Raw genomic sequence first — 15,864 nt, forward strand, 5'->3', positions numbered from 1 at the left:
GTTATTCTTTAAAGAATTAGGGGATATTAAAATATTCATCATCAGAGTGATGCTGAGGGTCTTATCCTCCAAGACCATGTGATTGCTACATAGTCCCAAATATGGAATTGAGGGCTAGGCTGTGAGCTCTGATGACTTTTGGCAGAAATGTGCCAGGCCTGTACCTTTAAGATTGTTGCAGACAGGAGATGTAGATGTGGACATGGATATAAATGCCAGGAGGCCAGGACCACAGAGCCATTTTAAGCAGAAGGTCCTAGAAGTACTAAGGGATAAGTTTAAATATATGGTCGACTGGTTTGAAGTTTAGTCAGAAAATGGCAAGATAGAAATTTAAATCCAGATTTTTCTAAAGATTCCTGTTTGGGAATGTTAAATCTGATTTATCATTTTTGTAGTAGTGCTACAAAGGAAGTTCCTTACTACTTAGGCCTGAATGAGACACTGGATTGAGCAGGGCCTTGGTTTTACTGATGGTGCCAGGGATGTATGTGAAACTGCCAAATCTTCTTTGGTTTATTTATGTATGCCTGCAAGACAGCTCTAAAGAATAAAATTAAAATGATGATATCAACAAATGTGGTATATACATACAATGAAAAATTAGCCATAAAAAGGAATGAAATTTTGTCACATGCTACAATATGGATGAACCTTGAAAACAATTTGCTAAGCGAAAGAGCCAGATACAGAAGGACTAATATTACATGATGCCACTTATATGAAGTACCTAGAACAGGCAAATTCATAGAGACAGAAAGTAGAAAGTGGTTATGGGGGCAGGGGAGGGGGGAATGGGAGTTACTGTTTAATGGGTACAGTTTCTAATTTCTATTTGGGAAGATGAAAAAGTTTTGGAGATTGGATGGTGGTGATGGTTGCACAATAATATGAATGTACTTAACGCCACTGAACTGTATACTTAAAAATGGTTAAAATGATAAATGTTACATGTATTTTACCACAACAAAAAAATTTTTTTAAAGAAATAATAAGCCAGTGGTTTGAAATCTACATTTGAGAGTTTGTGAGGTGAATACAGATTACATTAGAAGGGAATGCCTCCTTTTATAGAAAAACTGGATTGTGCTTTTCTGGCTGGGGCTGATGGTGAGTTTGGTGGTTATTCCCCTTGACTGTGGCCCAGAGTTCCTCCTGCTTGAGAACGTGGTGCACCACTTCAAGTACCCCTGTGTGCTGGACCTGAAGATGGGCACCCGGCAGCATGGTGATGATGCATCAGCTGAGAAGGCAGCCCGGCAGATGCAGAAGTGCGAGCAAAGTACGTCAGCTACGCTAGGTGTCAGAGTCTGTGGCATGCAGGTGAGTCATCCTTGGTGAGACCCTAGATGCTCCTGCTTGCGTGTTTTGGGTTGCGTGTGTACCTGCCTGCTGTCTGAGCCAGGTGTCCTCCTGGCCCACAGTGGTCCAGAATCTCCGAGAGGGTGAGTGCCCTACAGGGTGCTGAGTGCGTTTTTGTAGACATGTTCCCTAAGCCCTCTTGTCCTTACCTGGGGACCTTGGTCTGGGCCCCAGTACAGAACCACTGTGAGAGCCTGTTGCCTTGATATTGGGGCAAGTAAGACTCTTGTCTGTCAGCAAGATAATTTCTAGTTTGAGTCCAGCTGGTCTCCTGGGGCAACTTGGAGGAGGGCTCCAAAGGTAGTGGCAGAAAACCTGTAGGCCTGGTCTCTGCACATTGCTGGCTTTACCACAGGAAAACTTAGGGTGAACTTGGCCTGCCTACTCCAGTGTGTAGGGTTGAGCAGAAAAGCTCAGGTTGGTAAGAAGTACTTTCCAGATAGTGCCTGCCCAGGGCGCCGTGAGGTCATCAGACCTCCCTGGTACTCACCTGTCTGTCTCCTGGGGTTTCAGGTGTACCAGCTGGACACGGGGCATTACCTCTGCAGGAACAAGTACTATGGCCGTGGGCTCTCCATCGAAGGTTTCCGCAATGCCCTCTATCAGTACCTGCACAATGGCCTGGACCTGCGGCGTGACCTTTTTGAGCCCATCCTGAGCAAACTGCGAGGCCTGAAAGCTGTACTGGAGCGGCAGGCCTCCTACCGCTTCTACTCCAGTTCCCTGCTTGTCATCTATGATGGCAAGGAGTGCCGGTCTGAGTCCTACCTGGACCGCCGGTCCGAAATGCGTATCAAGCACCTGGACACAGGGCTCCCTGAGGTGGCACCATCCTGTGGCCCTAGCACCAGCCCCAGCAGCACCAGCCCCGAGGTGGGCCCCTTCTCTCCACCCAAGGTGGATGTCCGCATGATCGACTTTGCACACAGCACATTCAAGGGCTTCCGAGATGACCCCACTGTGCATGATGGGCCTGACCGAGGCTATGTGTTTGGCCTGGAGAACCTCATCAGCATCATGGAACAGATGCGGGACGAGAACCAGTAGGCCCAGCTCTGGGCTTCCAGAACCCCTTCCTCTCCACCCTCAGGCAGGGACCATTGCTCTGAACTCGCCATGAGGACACACAGACTTACTTTTAAAAGGGTTATATTTCTCTTTGGTGTAAACTAAAAGAAATGTTTTTAGCTGTAGCCTGGAATCCATATATATAAAGTGAAGGAGGGCAGAACACATCCTCTCAGCCAGGCTTCCTAGCTCTGTGGTTCTGACTGCTGTGTCCAGGCTGACTTAGGAAGGAACAGATGCCCCTGGTGGGCTTGGCAGCAGGGACAGGTTGCCCTTGGACATTGGTTTCTCTTGCCTAGGTCTTTGAGGTCTGTGGCTACAGGGTCCTGCTAGTTGTGGGGTGAAGCCCTGGGTTTGCTCAGGGCCCCTCCATGCTCACTCATCCCTTGTTCCTCAGTAGTAGAGGGTTGGGTGCCCATCTCTTGGGGGACTTGTAGCTTGTGTTGTGGGTATCACCCGGGTCTGTAACAGATGTCCCCAGGGCACCACAGGGCCAACTGCACACAGCTGGACCCTTCTCGGTTCTGACCTTGGCATGAGGCTAGATTCATGAAGCTGTGCTGAAGCCAGCAATGGCAGAGGGCAGGCCCTGGGATCCCCAGGCACTATTTGGCACTTGAACCTGCTCCTCCTCCTGCCTGCACAGCCCAGCCAGCATTTCTCACCAAGATCCCTTGCCTAAGGAGGCCATCCCCTCTTGCCCCACTGGAGGGGGCCCTGCTCTGTTTGCTGAGGAGAGTCAATGTTCCAGCAGGCCTCAAGGCCTCTGATGGCTCTGACCCAGCTAGTATTTGCAGTCCTTGTGCTGTGGGTAGGAGTCCTCTTCCTCTAGCTTGGGCAGCTGTGCTGCCTTGGATGGGCTGCTCCTTCCAGGGCTCAAAGGCTGTGGTCCGCTCAGGGTCTCACCTCTCCCCAGGCCAAGCTCAAGGCAGCAGCCCACTGTGAGGAGCTCCAGGCTTGTGAGGGAGAACTTTAAGCTTGTTTGCTTATAGGGACATTGGGCGCTGGTTGCAGGTGCCCAGATTCTGCTAACGAGTTTTGTCTTATCAGTGCTAGGGTCCATCAGTCTGTCCATTTGTCCATCTGCCAGCCCCTGAGATCTTTCTCCTGGGGTGTAGCCTTGTTCATTAGTAAATATTGATTTCCTTCATGCTTCCCTCAGCAAAAGATTCTCTTTACCATTTCTGAGGTGAGCTTTTGCCCCTGTGCCCTTCCTCAGCAGGTGCTACCTTTTTTAAAAGAACTGGTAGCAAAATGAATTGGAGGAGGTGTTTCCCTGCTGGCCCAACACCCTCTCTGTGAGCCTGGAGTGTGGCCCCCTCAACACTCAACACTGACAGTGGCACAGTGAAGGCCCAGGGGGTGACCCATTCCTTGCCCATAACTTTTGCTGCCAGCCCTTAATGGCACGGAGACCTGCCACCCCTAACACATGTGGCCAGGTGATACTGCACTCACCTAGCCATTGCTGAGGTTAGTGCCCTCACCTCTGAGTCTAGGGCCACTGTCATTGTCACTTTTGGCATGTCCCTATTTGGGCATTAATGGTAAGCCTGCCAGCCTGTGTCTCTGAGAGGCCTTGGTAACTGATGGACTAATTTCCTGGTCCTTAGAGATGCAGCCTCACACATCTTAAATGGGCTTCTTGATGGGATCCCATCTCTCTCGGCCCTCTGACCCTGGTGCCATTGGTGGGCAGGTTCCCATTCCTTGGGGCTAGGAGGGGTAGCTTGCCTGTTTCTGGTCAGTAATGACCATCTTCTGTACTATTCTGTGGCTTCACCCACGGGGGCAGTAGCTCTTCATTAGTGTGGATAGTCATTTCCTGGCAAGGCAGGAGCTAAAGCAAAGGGTCTGGGGCCACTCGGGACCCACTTGATGGCACCTCTCCAGCCTGGGGATGTGCTGTGCTTCCTGAGTTTGTATATTATGGGAGATGCTGCCCCATTCCGCTCTTCATCGCGCGAGAGCCTGTACCGACTTAAATTCAGTGTTTGCCTGTCACTAAAAGAGCAGGGCTGGGATTTGCTGCTTCTCCCCCAGGGCAGGGTCCCTTCTTTTCAGCACTTTTGCACACTTGGGAGACACAGCCCTGTTTCTGGTGGGTGGTGGGCATGTGTGTCTGCACACGCTCTTTGCCACCATTTCGCCCTGTTCCATGCTAGAGAGCCCTGTCCCTGCCAAGCCCTGCCTTCCCAGCCCCAACTTGGGACCAAAGTGCAAGATGGGATCACGGGTTGGGGCGGGTTGGGGCGTTCAAGCGACGACCCCTCTCTATAGTGCTTCCCTGGGAGAAGTCGACATCAGCCCCCTAGCGGGGTGGGATGGGCGGTGCTTAAAGAGGAAGGGGACCAGTTTTGCAACTTGCCAGGGACGCCACCCCTCCCTCACATCCTGGCCTGTACAGTGGGCGTGGGGATTCTCCTTAAGGGGCCAAAGGCCTGGGCTAGTTTGTAGCCTCTGCTCACTTGCTCATATCCCGCCACGCGCACCCCCCCACTAGATGCAGATTGCTTGAACTTTTAAAACTCTTCAATTTGGTTTTGTTTGTGCCGATTTAAAAAATGTTTTAATGGGGAAAAGTTTGGGGAGAACCAAGGGAAGGGCCTGGTATCTTTGCTTCTCGGGGAACTGCAAGGCCTCGCCTGGAGGACCACTCTCTACTCCACTTTCCTGGAAGCTGCCTAAGCCTGTTCACGCCGCCCGAGCCCTACGCCCGGATATGACACGTGGCTCCGGTCGCGTCTGGGCGCGGTTGCGTTTTCTCGGGACCTTGCGTGCAGGGGGGGCGGTGCTCCGGTCTTGGGCCGAGCCCGCCCCTCTCTGTACACCTAGCGCTGTCCGCCCCGCTTGTGTCTGAGGTCGTGTATGTCAAAATAAAGCCGCTAGAAACCGAGGCATGTTCGTGTCTTTGAGAAACCCCTCGGCCTCCGGGCGAGTGCCCTAGTCCGAACTTGCAGCGTCCTCGGCCTCTCCCCGGCCCGGCCGGCCCGGTTGGCCCGGTGAGGCGGGGAGGGGCCGGAAGCGGCTGGGGCGCGGCGCAAAGGAAGCCTCGCCCTTGGCGCCAGCTCCGCTTTTGGATCCGCCAATGGCCAGCTGACCCGCAGGTCCGGGTCCCGGTCCCCATGGCAGCCCAGCGCGCTCGGTTCTCATTGGCTGCGTCGGCCGGAGCGTCGCGTAAGGGCGCTCCGACGCCGACGGTGTGCCACGTATACGGTAGCTGATTGGGCCGCTCGAGTTTACGTCACTTCCCGCTGGCCGCCGGCCCGAGTTGGGAGGCAGTCGGTCTCCGTCTGGTGTCGCGTTCTGGTTTGCTGCGGTCTTGGACCTAGCGTTAGCGCGGACTGGGCGGACAAGGCAGAGGCAGAGTTGGTCAGTCTGGCGGTGAAGGGCGCGGGGCCGGGCACAGCGGCGGGAGTGTGCGGCAGGGGTCCGCCAGGCGGGCCGCGGACACCTTGGAGCCTGGGACTCACTCTCCGGCCGCCCGCAGGCGCAATGAAGGCACTGATTTTGGTGGGCGGCTACGGGACGCGCCTTCGGCCGCTGACGCTAAGCATCCCGAAGCCGCTGGTGGACTTCTGCAATAAGCCCATCTTGCTGCACCAAGTGGAGGCGCTGGCCGCGGTAAGGCCCGGGGCCGGGGTCTTGGTAGGACCTGATAGGATGAGGGCCGGCCAGTGATTGGGGATCGGGGACACCTGTGCCTTCAGCTGAGTCCGCTTGGCGGCCGGCGCCGTTCTGTCCCACAGGCCGGCGTGGACCACGTGATTCTGGCTGTGAGCTATATGTCTCAGGTGCTGGAGAAGGAAATGAAGGCGCAGGAGCAAAGGGTGAGGCACGGACTTCTCGCTCTTTCCCTTGGTCCCCGCTCAACTTTTCACCCTGGTGAGAGGAACCTGACGGGGGGCTTTTTCCTTCCAGCTAGGAATCCGAATCTCTATGTCCCATGAAGAGGAGCCTTTAGGGACAGGTCAGTAGAGACAGGAAGGTCCCTTGGGGAGGGTTTAGGGCCAGGGAAGGGGCAAGACTCAGCCTGGATGGGGACTGCTGAGCCTGGATCCAGGGGCTCAGACCCCCAAGATGATGCTGACCTGTTCCTCTCCCCCAGCTGGGCCCCTGGCACTGGCCCGTGACTTGCTCTCTGAGACTGCGGACCCTTTTTTCGTCCTCAACAGCGACGTGATCTGCGATTTCCCCTTTCAAGCCATGGTGCAGTTCCACCGGCACCATGGCCAGGAGGGCTCAATTCTGGTAAGCGAATACGTCTTTCTGTTCTAATGTTCCTGTCCCCGTGTGCAGCGTCCCCAGCCTCTCCCATCCTCCAGCCTTGAACTGCCTCTTGGTGGTGTGGGTGCAGAGCTGTGCAGTTTGTGCCTTTAAGCATTTGTGGCAAAGCCCCTGAAATTTAGGACAGCATGTATATCAAGGCTCAGGAGCACTGGACTAGGCCTGAAGTCCCCCTGCACTCAGGTGACCAAAGTGGAGGAACCCTCTAAGTACGGTGTGGTGGTGTGTGAGGCGGACACAGGCCGCATTCACCGGTTCGTGGAGAAGCCGCAGGTGTTTGTGTCCAACAAGATCAACGCAGGCATGTACATCCTGAGCCCTGCAGTGCTACAGCGCATCCAGGTGTGTAGAAGCCAGCTGCAGGGTGGGCTGGGTTAGGGCAGGCCACCACTGCCATGACCCTGCTCATGAGCTGCCCACTCCCACAGCTGCAGCCCACATCCATTGAGAAGGAGATCTTCCCTGTCATGGCCAAGGAGGGGCAGCTCTATGCCATGGAGTTGCAGGGTGAGGCAGGGAGGCCACAGGGTGGGGGTGGTCTGTGGCTGGGCTGAGCCCCCTGATGCATTCTCTCCCTACAGGCTTCTGGATGGACATTGGGCAGCCCAAGGATTTCCTCACCGGCATGTGCCTCTTCCTGCAGTCGCTGCGACAGAAGCAGCCTGAGCAACTGTGCTCAGGCCCTGGCATTGTGGGCAACGTGCTGGTGGTGAGGCCCTTGCCCAGAGCATTGTCATCCCCCTCAATCTTGGGGGACAGGTGGCCCACTTGTGTTTTTCCCGCTGTCCTCAGGACCCAAGTGCCCGTATTGGCGAGAACTGCAGCATTGGCCCCAACGTGAGTCTGGGTCCTGGTGTGGTGGTGGAGGATGGTGTGTGCATTCGGCGGTGCACGGTGCTGCGAGACGCCCACATTTGCTCCCACTCCTGGCTTGAGTCCTGCATTGTAGGCTGGCGCTGCCGTGTGGGCCAGTGGGTAAGCCTCCGGGCTGGGCCAGATGGGGAGGGTGGGGGGAATGCCTCTGCCTCGCTGACAGGCCTGCCCCTCCCCCCAAGGTGCGCATGGAGAACGTGACAGTGCTGGGTGAGGACGTCATAGTTAACGACGAGCTCTACCTCAACGGGGCCAGTGTGCTGCCCCACAAGTCTATTGGTGAGTCGGTGCCAGAGCCCCGCATCATCATGTGAGGATGCTGCGGGGCTGGCTGAGCCCCCATTACCCCACTGGCAAGGGGATCACTGGCTCGACACATCAGGAGGCCCTGGACTCACTGACATTTGACTGGCGAGGATTGGACAAGGCTGAAGCCGTCAGACACCCACCTTCTCCTGTGGACATAATCTGGCAAGATCCTTGCTGGGCATACCCCACAAAGCCCACTCCCTCAAGATGGGCCTGGGCCAGGACTGTATGGAATAATAATTTAATGCTCACTGTGGCCCTGACTGAAAGTCAAGCTCAGGCACAAATAGGGCATGGTTGGGGGGCCGTGGGGGACAGGGAAAGGGGCTCATAAATAGGGCCCAGCCTGGGTTTGAGTTTAAGGGTAGAGGTTCCTGCTGTGTGGGCCAGGTAGGCCTAGGCAGCCGAAGAAGTGGCACTTGCACTGGCTGCCTTGTCCCAGTCCTCTACAGACACGATGGTGGCTTTGCAGAAGAAGCAATCCTTGTTGTTCATCAGGTGCTGGTTGATGCAGGCTCTGCAACAGGGGAGGGCATAAAGATGGCCTGTGTATCTCTGCTGTTCCCCACCCAGCCCCTTGTGCCCGTGCAGCCCACTTACTTGCAGGACTTGTGGCCACAGGGCTGGAACACAGCAGAAATGGGGTGAGCATAGCAGATGGGGCAGAGGTCTTCCTCACTGGTGGGCTGCAGGGAGCAGAGTGCAGGGTGGGCTGGGGTTGGGTGCCCAGACAAGTTGGGTGTACACTATGCACACAGCTGTGGTGATGTGTACTGGGGTTGTGTGGACCCGTATGCTGTGGCCCCACTCACCAGGGAGGCAGCTGCTGCCTGGGCAGACGCAGAGGTCAGGTGTGCCAGCATCTGTTCCACCTGGGCCAGTTCCTCAACACTGATGTAATCTGTGTCTAGCGGGTGGTAGGAGGTGTCAGGCCAAATGTGGCCCTAGAACCGAACCCAGTGCCTCTTGAGTACTCCCCTGCCTGGGAATTTGCTCTTCTTAAGACTACTGACCTGACCCAGCCCCAAATCCCTCTCTTCCCTGACCCACCCCCGGCCTACTCACAGCTCTGTAGGGAGAAGCGCTTCTGGTCAGGAGCAGGCAGGGCAGTGCCAGGGGTAGGGGGCTCTGGCTGCCCCAGCAGATAGCATATGGAGCGGAGCTGGAAACAGGGATCAGCCAGGAGCACTGATGTGGCTCTCTCTGTCCTAGGTGGAAGAGGGTACAAGGGTAGTCAGAAGGCTGGGCCTGTCTGAAATCATTATCTATCAGAGGGGTGGGGGTGGAAAGTCCAGCCTCCTTGCATTATTGCCTGGTTCATTCCACCCAATCTTCCTGCTTCTCTCCAGTCCTCCCAGTAAAGTCCTAGATCCCGGTAAGGACCCACATTGCAAGGTACCAGTTTAAGGGGGCACCACCAGAAGATAATGGAAGTCCACCTGCCCCTTCATTTACATTAACCCTTCAAAGGAAACAGCTGCCCAATCATATACGTTAACCCTTCAAAGAAAACACCTGCCCCCCTCATAAACGTTAATCCTTCAAAGAAAACACAACACAAGAAGCTTAAAGGCGTGCTTCCCAGGGTTCCGGGAGATTGGGCCTCTGGAAAGCCGCCAGTCAAGCTCAGGCTAGGGCATTGTGGCCCGACTTGCTCACCCTCTGGCGGCCACGCGGGGGCCTATGATCGCCGGGGAACGCGGCTACCCCGCCCCTCCAACGTGAGCCAATGGGAGTCTGGGGCCCCGCCCCCGAGAAATCGCCTCCCGGAGAGTATTTAGAAGCTGAGCGCTCAGAAAGGCACTCAGAAGAGAGCTGGGGAAGCCTGAGAAGAGAATGCTGAGCGGAGCGGAGCGTGGCCCCAACTCACAACCCAAAACCTGGGACCAGGCAGCTGGAGCGGTCGGCCTTGCTGGATGGAACCCGCATCCTGTCTCGCTGGCCACTGGCCATTTAGCGCCCCGCACTTCTAGCCGGATTTGAAGTAGGTGAGTCTCAGAGCTGCACCCTGCACCAAGCTGCCCTGTCCCACCCCTGGCAGCCGCCGCCATGGCCCGGCTGGTGCTTCAAGGCACACTGCTGTGCATACTGCGCATCGGATTAAGCACCCTGGACTCCGAGGGCTTCCTGTCCCCTGCGCCTCATAACTGCCCCTACAAATGTGTCTGTGCTGCCGACCTCCTGAGCTGCGCCGGCCTGGGGCTGCAGGATGTGCCGGGCGCGTTACCAGCTGCAGCTGCAGACCTCGACCTGAGCCACAATGCGCTGCAGCGCCTGCGCCCCGGCTGGTTGGCGCCCCTCTCCCGGCTCCGCGCCCTGCATTTAAATCACAACGAGCTGGATGCGCTAGGTCGGGGAGTTTTCACCAATGCCAGCGGCCTGCGGCTGCTCGATTTATCATCTAATGCCCTGCGGGCCCTGGGCCGCCACGACCTCGACGGCCTGGGGGAGCTCAAGATGCTGCTTCTGTTCAATAACCGCCTGGCGCACTTGGACGAGCAGGCCTTCCACGGCCTGGGCGTGCTCAGTCGTCTCTACCTGGGCTGCAATGAACTTGCGTCCTTCTCTTTCAATCACCTGCATGGCCTGGGCACGACCCACCTACGTACTCTGGATCTCTCCTCCAACCACCTAGGACGCATCCCTGTACCTGACCTGGCTTCACTGCCAGCCTTTCTCAAGAACGGCCTTTACTTGCACAACAACCCATTACCCTGTGACTGCCGTCTCTACCACCTGCTGCAGCGCTGGCACCAGCGGGGGCTCAGCGCTGTGAGCGACTTCGCGGGTGAGTACACGTGCCTGGCCTTCAATGTACCCACCTTCCGCGTGCGCTTCTTTGAGCACAGCCGTGTCTTTGAGAACTGCTCAGCTGCCCTGGCTCTGGGCCTAGAGCAACCTGAAGAACAGCTGCATGTGCAGGTGGGGCAGTCCCTGAGGCTACGCTGCAACACCAGCACCCCAGCCGTGCACGTTGCCTGGGTCTCACCGCAGCATGAGCTGCTTGTGGCACCAGGATCTCGCAATGGCAGCATCGCAGTGCGGGCCGATGGCAGCCTGGCCATCAGCAACGTGCAGCCATGGCACGAGGGTGTCTTTGTGTGCCTGGCTACCGGACCCCACCTGCATCACAACCAGACACACGAGTACAACGTGAGCGTGCATTTTCCACACCCTGAGCCTGACACTTTCAACACGGGCTTCACCACGCTGCTGGGCTGCGCCGTGGGCCTGGTGCTCGTGCTGCTCTATCTGTTCGCGCCACCCTGCCCCGGCTGCCACAGCTGCTACCATCGCACCTGCCACTGCCGCCACTGGCCCCAAACACCCAGCCCACTCCAGGAGCTGAGCGCACAGTCCTCAGTGCTCAGCACCACGCCACCCGATGCACCGAGACGCAAGGCCAGTGTCCACAAACACGTGGTCTTTCTAGAGCCTGGCAGGAGAAGCCTCAATGGTCGTGTGCAGCTAGCGGTAGCTGAAGACTTTGATCTCTACAATCCCACGGGCCTGCGGCTCAAGGCTGGCTCTGAGTCCACTAGCTCCACAGGCTCTGAGGGTCTGGTGATGACCTAGGCTGCTCAGGGGCCTCACCGAGGCCACTGCCTGCCTGCTGCTTGCCCTGCTTCCTGCTGCTGCCCAGAGAACTGCCAGATGCTGGTGGGAAGCACTGGGCTTGGTCCTCCAGCCTCCTGTGTGGGCCTCGACATAAACCACAGCAACCCCACTCACTGGTAGAGGGGCTGAAGTCCCCAACTCTCTCCTGCTTCTCCCCAGCAGCACAGGACCAAAACATCCCAGGACCTAGCAAGGCCTACCTGTGCCCACATGAGGACTGGAACCGAGGACCATCTGGAAGAGCCCTTGCATTAGAGCCCCAGGTTCACCCGCAGGGGCTAAGGCAGCCATCAAGGAGAGTGGTGGTGAAGAACTGAAGCATGACCACCTTCTGCTTCCCAAGGGGATGGGAGTGGCCCACAGGGGAAAAGGAAGAGGACTTCAAAGGAAGACTGAGTCCCCACCCTGAGGGTGGAAAGAGGAATTACAAGCCCTCCCTCTGGTGAAATGCGACTCCCCACGCACCAACATTCAAGCTACTTGAAGCTTCACGAGTCCATGCAGTCTGGTGAGAAGGCAACCAGCAGGCAAGGCTCCTTAAGAGACCATCAGGGGCATCACAGGCCACTCTGAGGGCAGAGCCACTCCCATGGGCTCGCAAGACAACGGTAAGGGGCACCAATGGCCTGTTCCCCCAGCTTTTCATCAGTAAAAAGCCTGCTGAGCGTGGCTAAGATGGGAGGGCCGAGCCGGAACTTGCTGTCTCCCAAGGGTAGAATCCTCTTAAGGGCTGGCACTGGTATTGGCCTAATGGCTGAAGCAGTGCCCTGGCTTCATATGCATCTCACCACTCCCACTGCAGGGAGGCAGGGAAGCGAGGACTGGGAACCCCTCCTGAGTGAGGGCTGAGCTGGGGGGCCCACAAGTGTCCTGGGTCCAGCTATCATGGAATTTCTTAATAAAGGTAGTACATGCTCGTCGTTGGAGCCTTCACAGACACAGGTGGCAGTGTGTGTGCTCAGCTCTTAACCCCAGCAATGCGTCCCTGGATATTGCAGGATGGCACCCCGCCCTTAGCACAGTCTTAGTTCCCCTGCCCCTGCCTGAGGCACAGCCACAGCCAGCAGCTCTGCCCGTGGGCCAGGGCACCCTGCTCTGCTGAGCTGCTGCTGCTGCTGCCGCCACCTACTCAGTTCACACCTCACTACCTTCCTTCCAGCTCCAGACCTGACGCTGAAGTCCATGTGACAGATGAGCTTTGGAAGGCCCTGCCCAGCCCCCTCCCCATCAGACAAGCCCAGCCCCCACAAGGGACACCAGCCCCTAACACTCACCCTGAGGCTGGGCCGTGCACCAGGAGTCGTACCAGGATGCCTGTCACTGCCACCAGAATAGGGTAGTGGTCCACGCTCTCCAGGCCTAAGGGAAAGGGAAGGAAGGGGATGAGCTACCCAAGTGCTCCCGCTGCAGGGGCTCCATTCCTGCCCAGCTGACATCATCGTCATTCACACTTCCCACCCTCCTCCCCACAGAAGGCTGAGCTAGGCTGGGGGTGCCAAGCCAGGCTGTCCCGGTGCAGAATGTAGAATCAGGCAGCACTGCTCCTGGCAGAGAAACCAAGGCCTGTGGTGTGTTGGGTACAGGGCTTCTAGGTCCTCACCAGGCAGCCGCAGGGTGACCACGCGGTCAAACAGGTTCCTCTCAGCTGTCACCCGGTTCAGCACCTGGTTCAGCAGCTGTGAGGGCAGAAGCCCATTGGTGGATGGGTGGGCTGACACCACTGGGGTGTCCCCAGGGTCCCAACCACCCTTGCCCAGATGGACACACCTGTGCGAGACGCCGCAGCAGCATCTCAGAGGTAGGCTGGGCCCAGTCGAGGAATATCTCAGGCACCAGCGTGATGGTCATCTCCAAGACGCGCAGCAGGCTGACCGAGAGGTCAAAGCAGGTGGCACATACCTTGAGCTGCCGGCTGTCCACAAAGTTCCGCTCCAGGCGTTCAGCAGCCTGCTGGATCTGAGCCACCAACGTGTGGGCAGCAGTCAGTGGTCTGGCCACACCGCAGATCATGCCTCACCCTCTGCAACCCCCTGGCCCACAAGGTCCCTCCGTGACCCACCTCCTGGATCATGCCGATAAACTCAGAGAAGGCCCAGTTGAGCTGGTTGAGGACGCTGTTGAGGAAGCTGGGTGCCACGTCAGGACCCTCCCGCAACAGGTCTGCCATGTGCTGCTGCAGCAGGGTGGAGGGGCAGGGCTCTGTGGGGACATGGGGAGGGGCATCATCGGGACTCCAGTCAGCGGCCCCCGACCGTCTGCCTCTGTTCTCACTCACAGGCCGTTGGTGTAAGGGCAGAAAGACAGCTCCCTGGGAACACTCAGGTCTTGAAGGCAGGGGGACAGGGTGCAGTGCTGCCTGGGGGTCAGGGCTAAATCTGTCCCCTCCCTCTGCTGGGCCAACCACAGGCTGCAGTTGTTCCCAATGCCTCCCCCACCCCCAGTTCTAGAACCACCCCCAAGCCCCAGCCTGATCCCCAGAAAGTTCTCAGTCACGTGCCCTTCAGCCTAGACCCCTCTTCACTTGTATCAAGGCCATTTCTCCCAAGAGCCTCCTCTGAGCCCAGCCATCCTCCACTGTCCTCTGCTGCCCTTGGCCTGGCCTTGGCATACGGCTGAGGTGGTGGGCGCCAAGTCTGGGCTGACAGGCAGCAGTAACCAGAGCCCTCAGCCACACCGAGCTAGGTGTACCTCCCCCCCTGCAAATCAATAGTTCCTACAGCAGCAGGATGTATATCTGGCCCCACTGCTGCTCTCCACTTGCAGCTCAGGTCCACCCTGGAGGCAGGACCAAGGCAACTGGCAAGGACTTGCTGTGTGACTCTGCACAAGGAACTTGGCCTCTGGGGACACCTTTAGGCCCAAACACTCCCACAAGGGCAGAAACATACCACGTGGGCTAAAGAGAGCCACTGTGTGGAGTGAGTACAGCATGTGGCAGGCAGATTCTGCAAGCAAGACAGCCCAAGATCTTGGGCTGGGCCCAGTGAAGGTCCTCAGGCTCACAGGGATTTGCTGGACCATAGGCCCAGGACAGAAAATGCAGACTGCTCCCAACCAAAGGCCACTTCCTCCAGGAAGCCCCATGGACACCCTTTGGGGCCTTGGCCAACCCCTAGTCTGTGCCCCTGCCTTGACTCAGGTATCCAGGGTCTGGCACCAGCTAGTGAAAGTAAAGGGGCGGAAGGACATGGTGTTGGGACAAGGCTGGAGGTCAGGGAGCTGGTTCAGAGGGCAAGGGATAGGGCCCTCACTTTGCAGAAGCTGCCAGCAGCCTGTGAAGATGCTGCCCCTTTTCACTGTGACACATGCAGACCGTTCAGGACCAAAGAGCACACATGGGACTGGAGAGCAAGACTCAAGAGGACCAGAGTGTCCTTAGACTGGGAGGAAGCAGGGAAATGGAAACCCCAGGGGATACACAGGGAGTTTGGGGCCCAACACAAGTCCAGGACTGAGGCTGGAAGAAGTGGGAAAGTCTGCGAGAACCCAAGAGCAGCGGGTGAGGGCCCCTGCCTGCCAAACCTGGATACTCACTCTGGAGGCTGGGCAAATTGGCATCCTCGGGTTTGGTTTTCAGCAGGTGTGGCAGCCGTGTATAGCGGTACCCGAACCCACAGCCCTGGGGGTGGAGTTGGCGGGAGGTCAGTGGGGCAGGGCAACCCCTCCCTCCAGCCAGCCATAGCCACCTCCTCTCCAGCCAGGCTTACCCTCCAGAGCCGCACCAGGATCCAGTTGGTCTGGGCCCAGGGCCGCTGCTCATAGGGAGCCAGTAGACTCCTCACCATGGCGATACGCCTGTGAGAGCAATGGGTGGTGGGCACGGGGTGAGGCTAGTGCTGTACAGGGCAGAGTACGTGTCCCCCTGCCCCTGGGCCCCCACTCACTGCTCCTCAGGGATCCGCTCCACGGCCCGCAGGGAGTTTGGGTAGCACACGTAGCTGGCCAGGGCCTGCATCAGCGAGTCACGGATATCTGCTGGGACAGGCCATGCCTCAGCAGGTGCCTGGCATGAGCCCTGGTGCCCATGCCTCATACCCACCTGGCTGGCATTGTGCGCAGAAAATAGCCAGAGGTGCCATCCCGTCCGTCCCCATCTCCCCCAGCCCTCTGTCGGGCACCTCACCAGTGCCCACGATGCGTGTGTCGGCAAAGTGTTTGGCAAGGATGGCAGCCAGACGGGTCAGGGTCTCTTCATAGCCTGCAGGGTTGGGTAGTAGGACAAGCTGATGGGGAGTGTGGACTCCAGAGGCCGGCACACCCCTTGGTGGGTAGGCTTGGGTACTGGGCTCCAGAGCTAGCTCCAAGGGCTAGTCTGGGCCCAAGCCAACATCTGGGGACTTTAGGCAG

General features: G+C 57.6%; 4 protein-coding genes across 34 annotated transcripts in view; 3 read left to right on the plus strand and 1 right to left on the minus strand.

Annotated features, from left to right (window-relative positions):
- The window catches only part of IP6K1 (inositol hexakisphosphate kinase 1), a 78,765-nt gene extending 73,439 nt beyond the window's left edge, over nt 1-5,326 (plus strand). For all 3 annotated transcript variants that reach the window (XM_059076836.2, XM_067044212.1, XM_067044211.1), the window contains 2 exons: nt 1,148-1,323; nt 1,876-5,326. In XM_059076836.2, the coding sequence (XP_058932819.1) occupies nt 1,148-1,323; nt 1,876-2,409 (710 nt within the window). In that variant the 3' untranslated portion in view covers nt 2,410-5,326. The remainder of the gene's footprint in view (nt 1-1,147; nt 1,324-1,875) is intronic.
- A 364-nt stretch (nt 5,327-5,690) lies between these two features.
- GMPPB (GDP-mannose pyrophosphorylase B) lies at nt 5,691-8,150 on the plus strand. Of its 2 annotated transcripts, XM_067044215.1 has the most exons (10): nt 5,699-5,802; nt 5,921-6,054; nt 6,180-6,260; nt 6,352-6,400; nt 6,539-6,681; nt 6,901-7,059; nt 7,146-7,224; nt 7,299-7,426; nt 7,510-7,692; nt 7,773-8,150. In XM_067044215.1, exons 2-10 carry the CDS (start codon nt 5,926-5,928, stop codon nt 7,902-7,904), a joined length of 1,083 nt encoding a protein of 360 aa, XP_066900316.1. In that variant the 5' UTR covers nt 5,699-5,802; nt 5,921-5,925; the 3' UTR covers nt 7,905-8,150. The 2 variants fall into 2 exon arrangements, with proteins under 2 accessions (XP_066900315.1, XP_066900316.1); XM_067044214.1 differs by having other exon boundaries at nt 5,691-6,054; nt 6,886-7,059.
- RNF123 (ring finger protein 123) overlaps nt 8,125-15,864 on the minus strand; it is a 28,963-nt gene continuing 21,223 nt past the window's right edge. For 21 of the 28 annotated variants that reach the window (XM_067044197.1, XM_067044202.1, XM_067044208.1 and 18 more), the window contains 12 exons: nt 15,641-15,715; nt 15,402-15,489; nt 15,225-15,312; nt 15,052-15,136; nt 13,577-13,716; nt 13,285-13,473; nt 13,118-13,193; nt 12,792-12,876; nt 8,965-9,107; nt 8,712-8,806; nt 8,500-8,585; nt 8,125-8,416 (listed from right to left, as the gene is read on the minus strand). In XM_067044197.1, coding sequence (XP_066900298.1) covers nt 8,296-8,416; nt 8,500-8,585; nt 8,712-8,806; nt 8,965-9,107; nt 12,792-12,876; nt 13,118-13,193; nt 13,285-13,473; nt 13,577-13,716; nt 15,052-15,136; nt 15,225-15,312; nt 15,402-15,489; nt 15,641-15,715 — 1,271 coding nt within the window. In that variant the 3' untranslated portion in view covers nt 8,125-8,295. Of the gene's footprint in view, nt 8,417-8,499; nt 8,586-8,711; nt 8,807-8,964; nt 9,108-12,791; nt 12,877-13,117; nt 13,194-13,284; nt 13,474-13,576; nt 13,717-15,051; nt 15,137-15,224; nt 15,313-15,401; nt 15,490-15,556; nt 15,716-15,864 lie in introns of all 28 variants that reach the window. The other 7 variants (XM_067044190.1, XM_067044205.1, XM_067044187.1 and 4 more) reach the window with 1 other exon arrangement.
- On the plus strand, nt 9,860-11,560 carry AMIGO3 (adhesion molecule with Ig like domain 3). The gene has a single exon (XM_059076824.2). It carries the CDS (start codon nt 9,949-9,951, stop codon nt 11,473-11,475), a length of 1,527 nt encoding a protein of 508 aa, XP_058932807.1. The 5' UTR covers nt 9,860-9,948; the 3' UTR covers nt 11,476-11,560.

This window comes from Kogia breviceps, chromosome 10, assembly GCF_026419965.1.
Source record: "Kogia breviceps isolate mKogBre1 chromosome 10, mKogBre1 haplotype 1, whole genome shotgun sequence".
In the NCBI taxonomy this organism is placed as follows: Eukaryota; Metazoa; Chordata; class Mammalia; order Artiodactyla; family Physeteridae; genus Kogia; species Kogia breviceps.